The sequence below is a fragment of the Toxoplasma gondii genome, chromosome V (genome assembly GCF_000006565.2).
Source record: "Toxoplasma gondii ME49 chromosome V, whole genome shotgun sequence".
NCBI classification, from domain to species: Eukaryota; Apicomplexa; class Conoidasida; order Eucoccidiorida; family Sarcocystidae; genus Toxoplasma; species Toxoplasma gondii.
The window spans coordinates 1,157,042-1,176,616 of record NC_031472.1 but is presented as its reverse complement, the minus strand read 5'-3'; the positions used below and the strand labels follow the sequence as shown (position 1 = coordinate 1,176,616).

Below are 19,575 nucleotides of genomic sequence, written 5' to 3'. Positions count from 1 at the left end.
CACCTCGGAACAAAGCCCCGTGTGCTGCCCGGATACAATGGCGAGACGCCACTATTCGTCACGCTTGCACACTCTCTAGTACAATGTCGACGGGCATCCGACTTCGACAGCCAGAACACGCTCGCTGGTGCCCGTTCCAGCAAAACGCCACGTGATAGTGAACCCCTAAAATGATGCGGGTCACCTTCGTGTTGCTCGTTCAACGAACGACAAAAACGGGAGGACTAAGAGTTCATGGAGAAATGCCGCCACTTTTTTTCCCGCTTTAGAAATTTGCCCCCTGACGAACTGTCGACCTCCGGTCGCTCTTCCATGCCATGTTTTAATGAAAACTCTTGAATTCACTATTTCAACGCCCGCTGACACAGCACCCTGCAACTTAGTAACACCGTATGCTCGCCGCAACATCGTCAGTGAACATCCGTTTCCACGCTATCTGCCATGCCTATCAGACACCTCCGCTAGTTCGCCACAGACTCTGTATCAAATGGAGCATGGTATCAATTCCGCTACCCAGCGTTCAACCCTTACCATCTGCACACATCGCGTAAGACCGTCGTGACTAATCCGTGGTAGACTGTGTTTTAGGACACCGCGTCTCCTCACCGCACCACTCTGCGATTCGTGGGCTGCGGAAAACCCAGTAGGGAAGGCAGGCCGCTGGTTTCCTTAGCTGTCCGATGGTCCTATCCACCGGTGCGCATAACGCGCACCCCGATACGGCTGTGATGAGCACCGCTCGGTGTCGCACAAGGGAACACCCTCGCATTGGAAAAAAAATACAGGTTGAATGAGAGGATGTATCGCACAGAAAAGAGAGCACACGCGCTTTTTTGGACGGGAAGATTCTGTTTTCCATGTGACAAGGGCAAGACGGCCTCTCTGTCGATCGGCGGCACGACTGTTGCATCGGAATTTAAAGAGTGGAATTTTGTGTGTATTTTCGCCTCGGCGTTTTCGTCCCTGCGAAAATATGCATATAGATGCGGAGTGGCATGGTATCTACTGTCGAACAATTGGGGCTGAAGTGTTGGGAGGATCGTCTGTTCATTACCGCCGCCTTGTCTGCCTCGGGGCTTGCTGTTTGTTGTACTAGACTTAATGCTGGTCTGCCTTTTTTGCCAGCGTTCGTTTTTTCATCGCATGCAAATCCCATGCGCCGAGGTAATCAAGCTACGACTGGCGCTGCTGGGTAAACAAGCAACTAGCTCAAACCTCCGCTCGCGACCAACGCCGCTACACGCGATGAATCCAGCCCACCGCATGCAACTGATCGACGTCATCGTGATGGGAGGTTCACGTGTGTGAATTGAGTGAGTTCCCGAGGCGTATAGGAAACCTTCGTAGGTATCCATTTTTCTGAACGAGCAACCACACTCCAGTGAAGACAGAATCCGGTGCAAGTAGTCTGTGGTCTTCTGTTGGTCCTTGGTTGTGCGGTTAAACGGACCTGGACTAGAATCAGCTGTACGGCTCTGTTTCCAGGTGGCATTCCGTCGCTTGTCTTTCAATCAGTGAGTGTACAGGGACCGCTGCAAGAGGGTGTGATGCCCGTTTAGGGTAACCGTTGTATATGCCATGGAGCTTTGCCGCGTCCAATGCTTACTGAGGCTTGTTGACTACAAAATACTCCGAATTGTACGATATCGCAGTAGCCTAACACGAACTAAAACCGTAGTCGGCTACCGCTCTCACGCGAAGCCGGTTCATTGTGTGCGCGTATGCATGCGGTGCTCCGTATTGTGGTTTTCATGTGCCAACGTGTTTATCTAAAGCGGGTTCACGTGTTCCATGAAGCTTTTCATAGGGATGCGTGTCGCTGTAGCTACAGAAAAGTTCTTGCTTTGGAACGAACCACAAATCGGTTTACTACCCACGTGCACTATACAGAGCTTTCAGACGTTTGGTAGTTCCGGCGTTGCTATAAGACCAGTGTTTTGTGTGCGTCAAAACACCTGTGAGTACGTGGAGATTTCAGATTTCACCGTTTTGTTTTTTGCCATTCTGACCAGGATATCGACCTGCTGATTACTTTTTACTTTTTTGAATGCCAGCATATTCATGTGACTCGTATATTCATATAAGGAGTCGCAGTTTTTACATCCACAGATATTGGTTTTACAGCTACTTGGCCAGAGCTAAAGCTGGGCGGGGAGGAAGTTCCCGGTGGGCTAGGCGTAAGGCTCGTGTAGCATGCTTCTGTAAAATGCAAACCTCAATGATCCATTTGTTTCATTATGCTAATTCACTTACATGCTGTAGTCTGTATAAAGTCGAGTTTGTAGTACTTCAAACAGATCTTGTATGTGTCCAGATGCCAAATTCTCCAGGTCTCTAGCCTCACCATCTTTCCATGAGACTTCGTCAGACTCGCCCACGAACCATCACTTCACGGAAGGTAGAACTAGGTGCTTTATGTTCGACGTTCGCCACTGGCATCCCCATGATGTGTCGATCCTATGTGTACATATACGAGAATCGCGTTTTTCGTGGGCAGAAGTGTCTGTAGAGAGTTTCCTACGATGTGAAAGTCCATTAGTCGTTCTGTTCTGTGCTTTGTGTAAGGCTGCGTACAGGTGAATGTCTTGAAGCGGGCATGCGCATGCAAGAGGAGCACTTCGCCAGTTCTGATAAGACGTTCTACGTGACATCTAAGGAGACCTGTACATATGACTAGCTTTGCGTATATAGTTATTTTTACTTGATGCAAGCAGGAATGCACCTGCACGCGCTCACATTAACGTTTGATATTATATCGTAAAAGAGTGGAAACCTGAGAGCTCTCATGATGTGGTCGCGTGGCGCCGCACATGGGCAGACGAACAGGAGACAAGGGGAAACGGAAGTGGGAGGAAGCGAGGAAAACGCTCTGGTGACAGAGACAGACGACGCAATCAAAACATCCACAGGAACTGGAGAGGGGCAGGCAGGGGAAGCGGCAAGCGGGCAGCCAAACAGTGTGTCACTTTCCTCAGTTTCTTCGTATTCCTTTTCCGTCGTTGATGGAACCAAAGGAGATGAACACATGAGAGACGATGCAGAAAGCAAAAAAGAGGAGGAAGCTGAAGACGTTTCCAATGAGGCGTGCGCTCAAAGCGAGGACTCTATGAGCAGCTTTGACGTTCTTAGCTCGAATGTCGAAGATGACAGCGAAGAAGAAGATGACGATGGTGAGTGGAGTTTTCAACAAGAATGTTCGCTTCTCGACTTTGAGAGAGAACTGTGTATGTAGCCAGGGGCTCACGCCTTTTGCCCACGTGCCGCTAACTGGGTTCGCACATCGACAGCCCGCCACAGTGGCGACAGCGGGGAGACGACCAGCTAACTCTTACGTGTAACGAAATGGATAAGCACTGTCGACGTAGAGGTCCTTAGCGTCGCCGTTTTTCCTTATTGTCTTCTAGAATTGCATAAATCAGTACAAGCGTACACGAGCGCATGTCCGCTTCTGCATATTGTTTTGTATCGGTATGTTTCGTTTTTCATGGGAACGGGTGAATTCGTGTGTATATGTGCCCGGGTATGTTTCGAGGTATGCGCAAGGTATGTATGCGTGTAGTACATGAAAGCTTGCATACACACGTATTCGCATCTAAGTTAAAATGCTTGTTTCCGCACGTGCGTGGTGGGATCCAAGCATATGAGTAACGCTGCTGACTTCGTGTAACCACCGAATAAAGAACGTCTCCTCGATTTTACGGTATGCGTCAGGTGACACAGAGTCGCCAGGAGATCTGTCTGACTGTCGCACGGCTTCGTCAAGTTTCGGATGCACAGGGGCCGATGCACGGACACGACCTCGTGAGCTCCAGGCAACGGGCTTGACTCTCAGCAGAGCTTCCCAGAGTGCGGGCGCGGTAGATAGCTCTCAACGTCAACTTCCTTTTTCTATTAGGCCGTATTACCATTCTTCCACAGCGCTGCCGTTTGGCATAAGAGGGGAAACAATGTCCACGGCGCGTCTTGGTCAAGCAGACAGCGAAACGCATGGTACAGAAACTGATGCATGCTTATCGGATCTGCCGCGTACATCGGCACCCGACTCCAGTCGCCCGCGTGCTCAAGAAACGAGCAAAGCGAGCACTAATCCCTGTGCATCAGACGCGGTCCTTTATCTGTCTTCGTCTTTTTCAGGGCCGAATTCCCAGGCTCGCCAATCAAATCGCGGTGTCTCTTCCTCACCTTTGTCGAGGCACACGCTACACGAGGACCTGTCCGGAGGAGCGACCGACGGTGATGATTCGGGAGAAGGAACTCGGGTGGAGGCAGAAGGCGACTTGCAGCGAAATCGAGACCGGTGTAGAAGCGTGGACGATGGACAAGAGGGGTTCGAGGACTGCGTCTGGGAGGGGGGAGCTAGAGGCGAATCACCACAGAATACGGGTGCAGAAGAGGGATCGGATACCGAACGAGCAAGATCGAATGAGCAGCGGTTGTCATGCAAAGAACGCCTACAACACACGGCGAGAGACCACGAACTGGGGAAGAACCTGGAAATGTGTGTGCGTCGTCTAGAGCACCGGAAAATGAGTGGAGAGGCGAAGGAGGGACATGGCGCAAACGCTGTTGAGATCGCGGCAAACGGAAACACGATAGAAGAGGAGGACGGCAGAGATGACGAAGGAGACGTCTGGATGGAACTCGGAAATCGAACGGGTTTTTCGGATATGGGCGAGTCGAAGAGTATATTCACAGAAGACGAGAAAAAGGGATTATCGAGGAATCCAATGTTGTCCGATGTACCAGCCTCTCAGCACGATGCTCCAGTAGAGAAAAAGGTGCAGCGACTACAACGCGTGATTGATGAGCTGAGGGAAGAAACCGAAGTAAGAAAAAGCACAACGTGTGGAACCGGGGAGAAACACTCTTGATGGATCACAAGTACGCATTGCTTGCATGTTTGAGTTTTTACATCCCGATTTCACGTATGACCGTTGATGGAGGTAACCTCAATGTGGACGACACTGACGACAACCAGCACAGAGAGCTCGATTTGCATGTCGTCACCATAATGTACACATTACCGGTGGCACTTGTATATGTGTCAGTTGGCGCCTTAACACTGTTCGCTTGTCTTCTTGTTTAACATTTGGTGTGTCTTTTTCCATTGTTTCTAGCCTTGTATTGGTTTCCAGTCTTCTTGCGTGATCAAGTGTTTTCCTTCTCGCCGTTTCGTAAATGCGACACCTTTGATGGGCCTTTTTGTTATCTCCGTCTCCGTTTTGTTCAGGGGAAACTAACCTGTTTGCGCGAGAAGAGTGAGAAGCTTGAGGCGCTTCTGTACGCCCTCGTACCTTCCGTGTCCCGAGTTTACCCGCCATATGTTGTGTCTTCCTTCGAAAGCTCGACCACCTTTCCGTTTCGTCTGTCTCCGGCTGCTCTCATAGACCCGTCCGCGACCCGTGTCGACCCCGAACCACATCATGAAACTAATTGCGTCCAGTGTCGGTCTTTTGACGAAATGAAAATGCCGTCTTTCGCGTCATCCGCTTCACCGATCGAAATGCGGACTCGATCACTTGCAAGCAACGAAAGCACCGGAAACGAGCGGCGCGAGACAAGTGTGCTGCCAGGCCCTGGGACGATAGATCAACATGATGACGCTGCAAAGGTGGAAAGAGGGAAACCCTCAGATGCAGGGCAGTTTTCCTTCAAAAGCGCACCTTCCGAATGTGGAGAGTCCAGTTACTCGTGGCGCGATGCACTGAAGGTACCGTCCTCTCCGTCGTCGTTTTTCCAGAAGGACCACCGCCAGACTCTGAACACAAATGAAGCAGACGCGGCTGACAGAACGACGAAGAAAGGCGGCCTCAGCGACGTAGAGATATGTGGGTCTCATGTGTCGAGTGAAGCGCTCGAAGGCCGTGCATGCAGTCCACGCTGTGAGACTGATCCCCAGCGAGGAAAGGCGTTAAGAGATCTGGGTGGCGTCCGTGACGGAGGGCGGGCGGCAACTTCTGGAAATGTGTTCTCGTTTGCTGGCTCACATGTCGAGGGGAATATGACTAGCTTGATTGAGGCTGACCAAGAGATACGTGAGGCGAGGCAACCTGTTGCGTCGGTGCTGGCTTTCTTCAATGGACCAAGAGGCCACTCAGATGTCTATACGCATGAATGTGGGAGCGGTGGCCGTCACACCGATGCGCCATGGGTGACGAAACTGAGAAAAGTGGGGGCACGATTGGTTTTGGAGGCAACAAGTGAGAAGCGGGAGAGTCAAGCGATGCTTCAAGAAGACGGGGATGTCACAGAGACGGAGGAAAGCGAGAGTGAAGAGGAGATGCCCGATGGAGTGGAAATGGACCCGGCTGCCCCTAGAGGAGAAAGGGTCATATTTTCAGCAGCAAATGCAGAGAGCGTAGAAGAAGACGAAGGATACGCATTTCTTGAAGATGCGGAAGGGGAAGAATGGACGCGGGCGCGTTACAAAGGACTCTGTGCGACCATGCACGCAGAATGGGAGCCCCAACAGCGAGATCAGGCAGACGCAGTCGACGAGAAGACGCCAGATGCGCGTGAAGCGCAGTTCCCGCTGACAGAGAAAAGGTTCGTGTATAGGTACCAGGAGCGGAACGCCAAGGGGGACGAGAAACAGTTCGAATTGACAGAAGACGGAAAGGAAGGAAATGCGTTTGATGACAATTGCAGGTACGTACAAACCACCGCACATGAGGCTCAGACAACTGGTGGCGGATAAGAAGCAAATGGGCAGAGCATACGAACCGAAAGTGGAACGTGGAGGAAAGATGCAATAGGGGATTGTGGAGAGAGGAGGAAAGAACAAACTGGGAACTTGCAGTGCGTTCCAGCGAGATTATGCTTGTGCGTCGATGATGTAGGCAGCATGGGGCCGAAGCGTGAGGATCAAGCAAATTTCTTTTTCTTGCTCTTCTAAATGGCAGTCGCTCACTTGTTTCTTTTTGGCCGCTCCCTTTCGCTACCGCAACTCTGTTTCGTGACTGGCTTTTCAATATCCTGAGGCGTTTTCGTTTTCTCACAGTGGCCATATACTTCCCTCGTAAGGTGCGATTCGCTCTGTCTCTTTCTTATTGCTTCTCTTCGATGTCTTTAGCTCAGTGGTTTGTTTCACTGGGTAACCTCAGCGTCCACACCACCGAGCCTTCCCTTCCAGTCGTGCGATTCATTTCTAAACTGTCCTCTAATTTCGTGTCTGATTCTGCTGCATTCTCGTTTTTCCATCAGCTGCTCGCCCGCTGCTTCGGTTAGCTCGTCGTCGCCCCCGTCTCCGCGGGCAGTTTCCTGGTTAGCCGACTTCCTGCCCTTTTTAAATCCTCTGAGCTACCCTGTCCGATTTTTAGCCCGCGTCCTCGGTCTAAATGTGGATGGCAGTTTCGATCGGTGGCGACTAGAAATCCAGAGGGGCTCTGTGCGCGGAACGGTGGTCCTCGGCGTCATCGATGCCACTGTCTGTGTCGGGCTCGTTATGGGGCTGGTTTACTTCAGTTTCTTTGTGAGTCGCATGGTTTTCAAAACTGTGTACGTCCACGTGCATGCGATCGAAGAAGAAAAAGTTCCGCATTACTTCGAGGGGCTTACCTACAAGTTCTGGGGGAAGAAGCCGATCTATTTCTCCGATGTTCCAGGAGAACGAGAATCTGGCTGGATTACACAGCGTGTAAACTGGTACCGACCTCACGGATATTGATTTGAGGAGCCAAGCACCAAGGCGAAAAAATGACAACAATCGCCAAGCAAAAACCCATGTGATAATTCTCACGAATCAATTGTCGTTGCGCTCTGTCCGCGTAGACTACCGTGCGTAGGACTTCGGCCCGTGCTGTGGGGTTGCGCGTTTCGTCCGTACTCTGCGTTGAACTGGGTGTGGTGGCGGATACGAGCGTGCGAAATGTGCCCTTTTAGTAGAGGCATCGGACCTCGGGGAAGCGACCGAAGAGGGTAAACGACGAAACGGCACAGTGGGAGCCCCGGTCCATCACTACAGGCAGTAGTAGATAATTTGTCTGAAGGTACAGGGATCAAACCATCGCTGAAAGAACAGAAACCAGTTACTCAGGGTTTTCTGCATCGATAAACATATAATGTAAACACGTTTGCATACATTTACCTAAATGCTTGCATGCATCCGAGCCCTCCCATGTAGTTTTCGCGTCGGGTGGTAATGTGTTACGCCGCTCGTGAGCACGAAGGCGCTCCTCTGTCTCGGTTCCTCCCACTGGGCTGACAAGTTGACGAAGGAACGGAGAGAGTGATTTTCAGTAGAGAGAACGTAAGCGGATGAGTAGCTCAGGGTGAGGTTTTCTGTGAAAAATAAAAGTTTTTTGTTTCTGAAAGAAGCATATGGCGGGCAGGAAGAAGGACGAGTCGTGCAAATGCCATCGCTCAGAAAGGTAGACGTAGTTTTCAGGTGGAAAGAAGCTGAAGTGAGGGTGGGAGGAAGAATGAAGGGTGTATGCGGAGAGAACTCGTCTCACGAGATACAGATGATCAAGCTGGGGTTCACGGAGCCGAAACTGTCAAGAGGCAAGTAGAGGAGTGAAGAAAACTCCAACCAAGTGTATGGTGGAACGTGTGGACGATGGAACAGAGACCTTGATGGTTGTTCCAGAGGATCCAGGTACAACCCGTATACACAAACCTATGGAAGTGTGTCAGATGGAGGTTAGCGGAAATGCTAAAGACGCGCAGGAGGGGATCGCAGGAAGTTGATGTTGCACATTCGTGTTGATACGTCGTGCAGGTTTTCCGCGGGTCGCTGGAGGGAAAACTTGCCCATGATAAGAACGTGTCGTTGGCATTTTCAGGCACATTGATGGAAACGCATATTTGTTTTTTGTGTTCTGTGTCGAGATTGAACTGTTTGACTAGCACGAGTCCTCTTGCCCCGCTGGCGAATTATCAGCAGCTCCAGCTGGAGAAGCTTGTGGAGAGAGCTCAGATACTGTTCTTATAAAGTTCTGTTTCGAAATTCCGGCGCATGGGACATGGCTATGCACTGAGAACTAATCGCATGCACACAAGAAATATCGACATACGTAGGGATATAGAATGTGCCGGGTAATAAAGGGGTGTTCGTGATGCGTGGGGTAGAACAGTTGCCCGTCTACTGGCCGCATTGTCGTTGTGCAGAGTTTTCGAAAGTAATGCATGCTTACATACAAAGCCGTAGGTATATGCCTTCAAAGACAACACACCTGTATATACATAAATAATAAACCACATGCGTCCGTTCAGGGGGTTTGTCACTGTGCATTTCCTTCCCGTCCCGAAAAGGAGAGCTCGAACGAAAAGGGTAGGAACAAGAGGGAAAATGTAACAGGACAAATGGTATCGAGGATCAGTGGTGTGTCACGTGAACAAGTTTATCAGAAACGGAAGAAATGTTCTCCTGACCAGCCAAAGCAGAGAGCAGGTTGGCGGCCCTGAGGTGGACTGGTGACCTCGTGAAGAGGCGTGTCAACGAGCGATGCACTGCTGCCTCCCACTCCTCGAAGGTTGAAACATCCGCCTATAAACGATAGAAAAAGGACATTCACGTTCTACAAAAGTCGTGACAACGTCTAAAATAGCTAACCGGATATTTGTACAGCTGCTATACAAATGTGGCTTCTGCACATACACGCTGGATACGATCATACGAAATGCAGTTGACGTTGTTGTCATGAAAAGTGCAATTATCACTTGGATCCGGTAAACGAAGACCGTCAAGATCTAAGCCAATACTCGACTTCGTAGTATATACACCCCTGAAAAAGCGTATGAATGATCCCGGCCCAGAAAAGTGTACTCTCAGAACGACGGTACTGATCATACATCTGAGCAATTGTTTTCTGACTCCGTTGATGCGAGCGATAGTACTCCGCCTATTATGCATATAACAGCCGATGCGCAGTAATCTTGATGTCGTAGGGGTCTGAAATTCAACTCCGTACGTTGTCTTTAGCAGTCCAGTGGTGTGCGGAGGTGTACAGCAATAACAAAGAACGTGGTTGTCCTCCTTCCTCGCCGTCCCTCATTTGATTCCTTCTAAGTACATGTACAAAAAAGGTTGCTTCTCTGGATCCCGCTGCAGTCACTAGGCAGCGCAGCACATATCCGCCTGTCGTACGGTGACAACTTACTTCTTGATTCGTTTCCTTTTATGGTCTGGCGGTATTTATCCCTCAACCTGTATTTCCGTTTCTTTCATTCTTGCTTGTTTCCGCTCCACCTTTTCTCTAGAGCTGCTCGCCTTTTTCTGCAGCTCCACTCCGGGTGCCTCTGCCTTTCCCTTTTTCTTGCGTAGCGCTGCCTCGGAGACCTCTTCCATTTTATTCGAAGGAGCAAACGGCAACCACTGTAGTGCACAGAGGGCGTACTGCTGACATAGAATGGCAAAAACAGATCTGCTGACCAACAGGAAACTGTATTCAGTGTTTGGGAGGTCGATAGCCTTTAGGTACATGTAGTCATTGAGGCCTCCCCTTTTTACTCTTAAATATTACTTTACCCCGAAGATCGTTGTATGCCCCGGAGGAAGAAACGTGGGAGAAGAAATTGTCCGAGTTTTTATATTCAAGTGTGTTGCTCGTCTGCGTTGGTGCAGAAATCGTGAATTTGGTTGGTTTGAGTTTCCTGCCGTCCGCCGATCTGCTTCCGTGTAAGTGAAGGAGGCGTACTCACATGACAGACAGACGACACGGTAGAAAGGAAAAGAAAGAAGAAGTGCGGAAATGTAATTAGTGAAAAAACTGTTTGTCCGTTGAGAAACAATTTCCCTTCTCCCTCCACACGAGATAAAACGTCGTCCTTCACTGGATCAAGAGCGGATTGAGTACGCTGTCTTGGCAAAAGGAATGAGAAACAAACTTCCTTCTCTCACATCATAGTCCCGATTTTATAAATCATCTTCTCAATCGTCCTGTCAATGTTTTTACGTTAACCTAAGCGCATGTCGTTTTCTTCCACTACATGCAGAAACAGTGCATGCTGCACAGCACAGTCTTTCCTTTTGACGAAGCAGTCGCGGTCACTTACATGTTCCACCTCTTTCTCGCTTCTCGTCCTTGAATTTAACAATACTTTTACCGCCAAAACCTTTTATCTTTCGCGCCACATTCTGCTCTTCTTTCTTTTTAAGCTCTCCTTAAGCAAATGTCTCGTGCTCACGGTTCTTTTGGATGCTGCATGCTCCTCGTCGATGACTCGAGACGCAGGCGGCTTGCTGTTTGTCCCCAGTGTTTTTTCACAGAAGCCGAGCCAACTACTCATCGAATCTCCCCTGTAGTTCTCCGCAGATTTTCCAACACCGTACAAGGGAGACCACGAGGGGGGAATAGCCGCTGCCCTTCTCAAGAGCGGAAGCCTTTGGGCTTGCGTGTCAATTAAGTTCCCGAGTTAGACGTCGAGCACCGAGACCGTTTTTGATGGCTGTGTTTTGCGTTCTTTCTCCTCAAATGTGAGTCCACGCGTGGCGCATGTGCTAGTTGGAATTCTCTACTTCGGGAGATCAGGTAATGTCTTTTGCGCAGCACTCTGTTCGTGACCCGGCACTGCTCGGTTCATTGTCTTTAAAAGTCCTCATTAAAAAATGTTCAGTAAAAGTCGCCGAAAAGAAACGCCTTCCCACTCTCTCCCCAACTAGGGGCTTCCAAAAAGCTCTCCACGGGGGGCTAGGCAGATCCCGGTATGCTCAGAATGGCTGGCTGTCGCGCGTGGCGAAACCCGGAGGGTTTTGCGCTCTTGTCTTGTTCAAAAAGCACGTTCTCGGTCTCGCATGTGGGGGCCTCTCTGGTCTGTCGGAGAGAGGAGTGGGGAAATCCTTCAATCTCTGCTCATGTTTTGTCTCAACTGGATGTCGCTCCTCGCGCGTCCTGTCTGCGTCGTCTCCTCGCTGTCTCCGAACTCGTGAAGCCGCCTTGGTCTTCACCGGCGGCTTCTGCCACTCTTCCTCTGCTAGTCCTACCTTCTCGGTGGCTCTCCTGTTCTATTCTTCCTCCTCCTCTCCCTCCTTCACCGTGTTGTTTGCTTCTGTCTCGCCGCCCTCGTCTCTGTCCGCTCTCAGCTTCTTTCTCTTCTGCGTCTGACGAGAGCTCCTCGCGGCGCCTGCCACGAGCTGTCTCTCGCTCCCGGTCTCTGTTTGCGGACACCCTTGCAGCATGCGACACTTCTGACCAAGTTCTGCAGCTTCTCCGTGCATCCGCGTCTCCTCCTGCGCCGAATGCGTCTCCAGGACGCTCGTGTTCGCCGGCGGTTTGTCCCTCTACGGTGATGCTTCTGCCTGAGGACTGTCTAGCCTTTCTGAATGCTCTCCTCCGCGTCCAACATGTGAAACGAAGTGGCCCGGACTTCATCTTTTTCTGTGACGCGCTGGAGAACGCCCTTTCGCGGCTGAACGCCACGGCGGAGCGCGAGCAAACGGAGGACCGCGAGGCCAGAGAGAGGCAGCATCTCGAGCGGTGTCTCTACGCCTCTCTGCAAGGGTGCGAAACGAAGAGACCTAGTCGCGAAGCAACCTCGGAGGCGCGAAGCAAGACATCCTCTCTCGCATTTAAAGATGAACGTCGAAGGGGGAAAACGGGAGCAGAACGAGGCAAATTCGTTCGGGCGGTCCTGCTAAAACTCGCCGACCTCAAGGCCCCACTCGCCTTCCAACGCATGGTGAGACCCGAGGCAAATAGACATCTGGGTCGCCGCCCCGCATGCGCATGCAGAGATCGCAGTTTATCCGGGTGGCGAGGTACCCATGTGTACCCATGCGTGCACGCAATCACAACCAGATTTGCCGAATCTCCCCCGTGCGAGCTGCGAACGTGCAGCCTTTCCATCTTCGGCTCTCGGTGATGGTTTTGTATCGTCATCATCCGTTTTTAATTGATATGTATCTAGAAAGGTAAATACGAGATCTAACAGAGAGACGTATTAAGCAAATGGATTGTATCATATTTATGTATATAAATATAGTTATAGGTTGGTTGGGTAGAGAGACGTAGAGACACCGAGGTAGACAGACGGGTGCGGATGCTGGTGCATACACGAAGGATTGTCCTGTGTACCCCCACTTTTATATTTGGACTTTATTAAACGTTTGTGTGGCCTTTCTTAGACCCCGTACTTGGAGCCACATCTTCCGTGTCTGTCGGCCTTCGACGTCGCGGAGTGCCTTTGGGCGTTTGCCACCCTGCAGCCTCCGGACTGGCGAGAAAAGAATGGCCATCTTGTCCGGCGGCTTGTCGAGCGTCTGCTGGAACCTCGTGGCGAAGCGGCAGCGAGGGTGGGAGATGAAAATGGCGGCGACTTAGAGTTGAGAAGAAAGGCGAAACGGCCCACGGCGAGCTGGTCCACAACTGACGCTGGTGGAGTCTCCGACGCTCGAAACGCGTCTTCTGGCCCTTCTGATCGCACTCCTGATTTGGCGCTTTATGCCGACTCCCCACAGGCCGGGCTTGCCTTGCTGCACCGAGGGACACAAAGCCTGATACAATCAGGCAAACAGACAAAGCGAGGGGAGACAGAGCCCTCGAGTTCTACAGGCCGCGACGGGGGGCTGCTGTCCGCGGACCTGCTGCGGCAAGTGCCGTTGGAGGCGCCAGCCGAGAAGAAGAAGGGAGAACAGCTGCTGTGGGTCCAGGCGGACACGCGAAACGGCATCTTGGGTAAAGGAAGACAGGGGGTACAGAGCGAAGCCAAAAGCGACGACGGAGTCGAGGGCCCTTTGCTTCTCGACAGCCTGTCCAATCTAATGGTGTACCGAGTCACTTTTGGCCTTGCGAAACTTGACTTCCGCTGCCGGCTGTCGCAGCAGGTCTTCCAAGCTCTCGCCCCGAAAAGTGCGCAAGTTTCCTGTTTCAAGCTTCCCAACTTGCTGAGATGGTGCTCTCGTCACTAGAAGGAATGGTGTCTTAGGGATAACCTGGTCCTACGGCAACAGGTGCAAGAAAAATCCGTTACAGTTTGGGCTTGGGACCGGCGAAACACTGTTCCTTGCTATGTTTTTCCTTTCCCGTCTTTCGTGGTACGCTGGGGAGCAAACGTGTCTGATCGAAGAATTTTGAGGTGGTCCTCTGCCACCTAGCGCCCCTGCATGCGTAGCGCGTCACAGTAGGGGGACGGCTTGTTCGAACCTCGACGAATCCGACTGAAGGGTGCTCGCCCGGTCATCACATATCATTCGACGCGCATGTAAAAAGATGCTTTCCTTGAAGGCGTTGGATTATCTTCGGAAAAGTGCATTTTCCCCGGTTGCGTGATTGTATGCATACGCACCCACAATCGTATCTGGGAAATGTCCTCTCTGTCGATCAATAGATGCATATGTCTATATATATATATATATATACATCTTCGCATATGTGTCTACAGCCTCACGTGGTGCTACCTCTCCATATATGTACATATATATCACTAGACAGTCGTGTTGTTCTCTTACCACTCAGCTGCTTTTCACCGTTAAAGTTTGAGACCAAGCACTTTGCATGTTGGTACACGTTTTTGCATTTCTGTTTCCAGTTCGTAGCGCGCTCACGTCAGAAGAGTCTGAAGCTTTTCCGCCAAGGTATCTTGTCCGTCTAGCTTGGTCCTACGCTCGTCTCCGAGTGCGAGACGTGCCTCTCTTCGCCGCATTTTCTCGTCAACTTTCGGTTAGTCTCTTCACGTAGATAGAGTTTATTTGCCGGTAAAAAAGGGAGTGTAAACGTCTATCATATTTCCCGTGAAGCATCTTCTTGCAAGCGGCTTTCTTTTACACGTCTAGCCGTAGATGGCGATGCAGGGAGCCTTGTAGTGGTGGGTACGTATACGCAGATATGCAGAGACCGAGAAACGCAGTTGTGTGCTCGTATACTCATGTGTAGATAGATGTAGATGTCGAGTGACATACAGACCGATGTGGCGATAAATGATCTGGTCGAAATAGGTGTTCATACATACCTACTGATATTTGCTTTCTCCGACGTCACGCGCGTGTTACAACTTTAGGAAGCGGTTGACGAACTGGAATATGAAGAGTTGAAGGTGGTGAAGCATGTCTTCGAGGCTCTTGAATTCTGGTAAGAACCGACAGAGGGCGGGCCGCGGGAAACGAGAACACAAGAAACTAGCTGTATCCGCACCCGGAGCAGGAGAGACGAGTCGAGAAGAAAGTGTACCTGCGACGGAAAACAAGTTACGGAGATGAACAGTGGAAAATCTCGTAAGGGTGTTAGGCTCCCCTAGGGTTCTGCCAGAGACAGATAGAAGAGCAAAAGAGTTTTTCTTCCTCATGGTGATAAATTATTTTTCCACGCGAACCACACTTGGTGGCACACGGTTCGTCAGATGGAGGAAATCAAAATGGAAACCTAAATGAGAACAACGATGTCTTGGCTACTCTTGTGGAGCCAGGACTCCAGATTATTGCCGGGAGCGTGAAACGAATTTGTTTAACTGATGTAGTAGGTGGTGTACTTGTCTTCAACATTCTGTGACTATTTCACTGTTTTCTTGTGTCAGGGATAGACGCCTTCTTGGCGCTGTCGACGAACTTCTGCGGCAGCTTCACGAACTAGGACGTATGCCCCATCGACGGCGTGTGTGTGTGTGTAGTCTCCTAGTCCAAATAGACTTTATGGAAAACAAAAAATTCGCAGGTGCACTCTTAGGATAAACGTGTTCTGCCACTTGTCCATCCGACATGGGTAGCGCGATAAGCCAACACAGATGTATACGGTTGCGCGGTTGTTTGTCTGAGATCCCAGAATACACACCAGAAACTGCCTTTCACGATTCTCACTCAGCTCAACGTGCAGAGCAGCTTTTCTCTCTCGCACACGAACCTACGTGAATATATTCAACTGGCTCGTCACAGCTAGGCATGCAGCAACATGTATCCATATCTATATACAAATACAGAGAGATGATGTTGGCTTGCGGGTGTGTGATATCGTTGATTTGCCCCTGAACAGGACCAACCTTGCTCCAGTTCGTGTTTTTGGTGTCTTGACATGATGCGTGCAGCGGACGAAAGTCTCCACCGGCCACGCACCAAGCCGTGGAAGAACAGACCTCGCCGGGTAAGAATGCAGTTTTTTGGGGTACGCTGAAACAGAAGTCACACCACCTGGAGGAATTCGTCGACAGGTGGGACCAAGCCTGTCCTTAGCATCGACAGTCAAATGGGCTTCTCAGAAATGTACATCTATGATCTGCAAATATGCCGATGCACCGAATAGTATTGATACTGAGAAAAAAAGCATGTAAGCGTCCTAAGCCGGGCTTGATCCAGTGGTCTTCTACTACGTTGCCGTGGCAGAGCTACTCATGCTGATAGTACAAATCTCGTCTACTGCACAGACCGACATCGATTCAGGTCTACGCGTTTGTCACTACATAGAAAAAGGTCAGGACGCCGCGGTGTGTGCCTAGCGAAGAGTCCTCCACTACCTTCGGACTTCAGACTCGTGTTGAGTAGGATGCTGCGAATCGTCCCCCAGCAACAGGTTTACCAACAATGTTATCCTCCCGCAGAATGTCTTCTAGCATCTCGTTTGTGAGGCGTCAGCTTCTTAGTCTGACGGCGTGAGCGGTGAAAAGTGGCTTGGTGAGTACCGCGTTGAAATATCCATTGCCCGCAGGTGACCCTTGCGGATCCAGTCGTGCCCAGCAGAAAACGCCCCTGACAGACTGTCGGTTTATTCAGGGGCATCGAAATTAATGGTCCTCTGGAGGTACGGAACCCGTATAAACTCGCGAAGGCTAGTCGGCGTCACAGGTGTCCCATCTGGCCTCGATAAGGCATGAGTTTCTAAGATGAAATGGAGAAGAGACGCCTTCATATAGGCTCCGTCATTATTTCATTCTCTCCTGACGACCTAGTTGTGAGGTACCTACAGATTACCGCACTTGTGACATGAACAGGGAATGAGGCGTGTCTAAAAGACCTTGTGTATGTAGAACCGCAAGACCTGTCGGTAACACGCATTTGCCCCGGGATTAAAAAATACCCTATAGGCAAAAAAGGGTTTCTCATGGGTTCGTTTCAATCCGCCAAGGTGGCAAAAAAACCCTGGAAGCTCATTTTGGCATATTTCCCTCTAAACAAAAGTGTCGCATGGATTGTGAGCACATGAATCGATTGTCTCACTTCACCTATGCGCATGCAAATGGTGCAGAGACTCTGCACAGAAAGCGCACATATATGTTCGCTGCTCTCTGGCCGAACAGCAGGCAGAATGCCAACGTAATTTGACACTTCCCTCTCTACACAGCAGATGTGAGCAGCCGTATCGACGCGAGATGTGTTGCTTTCCCGTTCATCTGCAAGCAACTTCTTTAAGTTCACGTTTCCCCTGGAGGCCAAACTGCTGCTCTACAGGACAGACACCGCATGAACAGCGTATAGTGTTGCCTTTGAAACTCACCGCCGCTCCGTCACTGTACGGACGGAAAAAACGCCCCACACCCAGAAGCGGATTCACAAGGGCGATATCAACAATGACTGACAATCTTTGGCATTCACAAACCATCGCTTCCTGGTGTAGCTCTTGACACGAACAGAAAATCGACCGCTGGATGCTCTCACTGCTCGTTTTCGAGCCTCGGGTGTCCCGGCGTCGTTGGTTAAACATAGCTGCATACTCCAGTGTGTTCCTATCCACCCACCTGTGTACGCACACACTCTTGTACACAGCTCGATGTATACTCGGAAATATTGGCTTCGCCTTGAAGCCAAGTATACACAGCCTACAGCGGGTCTTCTGGAGGCTCGATGAAACCTGCTGCTGCCTTTGGTGGCTTGTTTGACTCGTCCCTCTTTCACGGTGGAACTGCTTGTCACCGAACTGCAGTCACGCGCTGCTTTCAGTCGAGCGGCTCGTTGTGGCGCCGCCATCCGACTCTTCTCCGCCGCTGAAATAAACGACGCCCTCCCGAACTTTGGGTGGTCTGCTTGCCTCTGTGTCCCACTTGCCTGTGCAGCGGTCCCAGTTTTGCAGAACCGTCTCCTTGACGGAGTAGGAGACTTGGCGCACGCAACTCGCGCCGGTCGTGTACGCTCCGCGGAAAACCCGCCCCACCACCTGGAAGAAACAGGCGCCGAGACAAGAGCCAGTTGAGATTTTTGAACGGAAACGCAAGAGACAGGCTTCACTGCACATCGCATTGTTCTCTAGGTTTGGTTTGAGTCAAATAAAAAGAGCGAAGTGATCGTCTTGCAGGAGTCGCGGCTGCTACGTGTGACAACGAAAACAACTCGGAAATGACTCGGAATTCGCAGACGTGACACGTGCAGTGCTCCCATGCTGTGGCATATTTTGACGGTAACCGACACTACATGGCACTCGTGTAGATAATGTTCTTCGGGCAAAAACGCAGAGCGTCAGGGGCAGTTGTGTCGCGATAGGACAGCTGAACGCACGCTTCGCTCCTCAGTCCCCAGAAGATTCAGAAGCTTCAGTTGGACCTACGGCAAGCGCACAACTCTGTGTCCACAAAGTTGTCGACTAGACGCACGTATGAAAGTCAAATAAACAGCGCGTCGTAGGGGTATGCAAAGTTTGGAAATTACTTGGCTGTGCTTTTGTACCGATCTCGCGAATCCCTACATAAAACCTCGACGCTGAACTTTACGACTTTATTATCCTCATCGGCGTCCCCATGTAGCATAGAAAACTCCTTGTGGCCGGGTATGGGTATCAGCACGATGCGAAAAAACAGTCCCTTCCCTTTTTTACCGTACGAGGCCAACTGCCGTCCCCGCGAATATGCGTTCCAGCAGAACAGAAGTCTGGAGAATGTCTGGGGAGGTTCCAGCGTATTCCAACTTACAGCCAATCCATCGAGCATGCGCTCGACAGCATCCTGACACATGGAGGGTTGCGGCCCTCCTGGCGGCACTGCCTCTGCTCCAGCGTCGCTCATGATAGCTGAAGAATTGCCTGATTTCCACGAGTCGAAACACCAAAGCAGCGGGTCAGCCGTTCAATGTGCTGACACTTCCACGGAAAAGAAATCCCGCAGCTGCCACCGCCGTTAAATCATCGCACAGCCAGCAGCCAAGCGCAACACGAAATCGAAATTAACTCGACCTTCGGGCACTGTCGCTCTCAAGAGACACGGGATTCACTGCGCTTCCCCTGCGACAGAAGGGGAAAAGATAACTGAGTTGGAAGGGGGGTACGTTAGTGTCAAATACACGTAGCAACTGGATCTTGCATCTGAAATAGCGTTGTCGGGAGATATAAGAGCTGGGGGTGGCTAGGAAAAACAGGGAGACGGAAACAAGAGTTATGCGAGACGGACGGCAACCAGACCGCCGAACGTAACGATTTCTCGGCAAGCACGAGTAAAGACGAAGCGGCTAGTCGAGCCTCTTGAAGAAAACAAAAGAACACTTTTTTCCGCTGGCCAGCCGGTAGCCGAGAGCGGACGGAAAGACAACGGGAGTCCATGGCGCTCTCGCGGACAAAAGCATGCACCACCCTGAAGACGCCAGCGTGTTATTACCAAAGGTCCTGCGCTGTCAGAATCCAGCGAGTTCATCTCCTCGAAAAAAGGGCTTGCGTCTCACAAGTAAGAGGGAGAGAAATATTCTTTCCTCTCTGTCGAGTTATGGAGCACGTCGACAAAGAAACACTTCGTGGA

The 19,575-nt window shown here is 50.8% G+C and overlaps 3 protein-coding genes across 3 annotated transcripts; 2 read left to right on the top strand and 1 right to left on the bottom strand.

Annotated features, from left to right (window-relative positions):
* The first annotated feature begins 2,360 nt into the window (after window positions 1-2,360).
* Window positions 2,361-8,944, top strand: TGME49_213610 (hypothetical protein). The gene is made up of 5 exons (XM_018779611.1): window positions 2,361-3,170; window positions 3,712-3,801; window positions 4,135-4,826; window positions 5,231-6,648; window positions 7,204-8,944. Exons 1-5 carry the CDS (start codon window positions 2,786-2,788, stop codon window positions 7,664-7,666), a joined length of 3,048 nt encoding a protein of 1,015 aa, XP_018637895.1. The 5' UTR covers window positions 2,361-2,785; the 3' UTR covers window positions 7,667-8,944.
* Window positions 8,945-11,023: 2,079 nt separating this feature from the next.
* TGME49_213600 (hypothetical protein) lies at window positions 11,024-16,613 on the top strand (the record flags this gene model as incomplete). Its single annotated transcript, XM_018779610.1, has 7 exons — window positions 11,024-12,618; window positions 13,064-13,787; window positions 14,467-14,597; window positions 14,935-15,005; window positions 15,448-15,506; window positions 15,952-16,007; window positions 16,569-16,613. Exons 1-7 carry the CDS (start codon window positions 11,647-11,649, stop codon window positions 16,611-16,613), a joined length of 2,058 nt encoding a protein of 685 aa, XP_018637894.1. The 5' UTR covers window positions 11,024-11,646.
* A 10-nt stretch (window positions 16,614-16,623) lies between these two features.
* TGME49_213590 (hypothetical protein) lies at window positions 16,624-19,446 on the bottom strand. Its single transcript, XM_002371055.2, has 2 exons — window positions 18,760-19,446; window positions 16,624-18,011 (listed from the first exon to the last, which is right to left on the bottom strand). Exons 1-2 carry the CDS (start codon window positions 18,789-18,791, stop codon window positions 17,408-17,410), a joined length of 636 nt encoding a protein of 211 aa, XP_002371096.1. The 5' UTR covers window positions 18,792-19,446; the 3' UTR covers window positions 16,624-17,407.
* Window positions 19,447-19,575: the final 129 nt, after the last annotated feature.

Bases quoted from the DNA above. Each gene is read 5' to 3' on its own strand.
- TGME49_213610 (XM_018779611.1), top strand. From the start codon at position 2,786: ATGATGTGGTCGCGTGGCGCCGCACATGGGCAGACGAACAGGAGACAA. The intron at 3,802-4,134 runs GTGAGCTCCAGG...CGTCTTTTTCAG, and splicing joins CGATGCACGGACACGACCTC to GGCCGAATTCCCAGGCTCGC. The intron at 4,827-5,230 runs GTAAGAAAAAGC...CGTTTTGTTCAG, and splicing joins AGCTGAGGGAAGAAACCGAA to GGGAAACTAACCTGTTTGCG.
- TGME49_213590 (XM_002371055.2), bottom strand. From the start codon at position 18,791: ATGCTGTCGAGCGCATGCTCGATGGATTGGCT. The intron at 18,012-18,759 runs GTAAGTTGGAAT...TGTTTCTTCCAG, and splicing joins GCATGCTCGATGGATTGGCT to GTGGTGGGGCGGGTTTTCCG.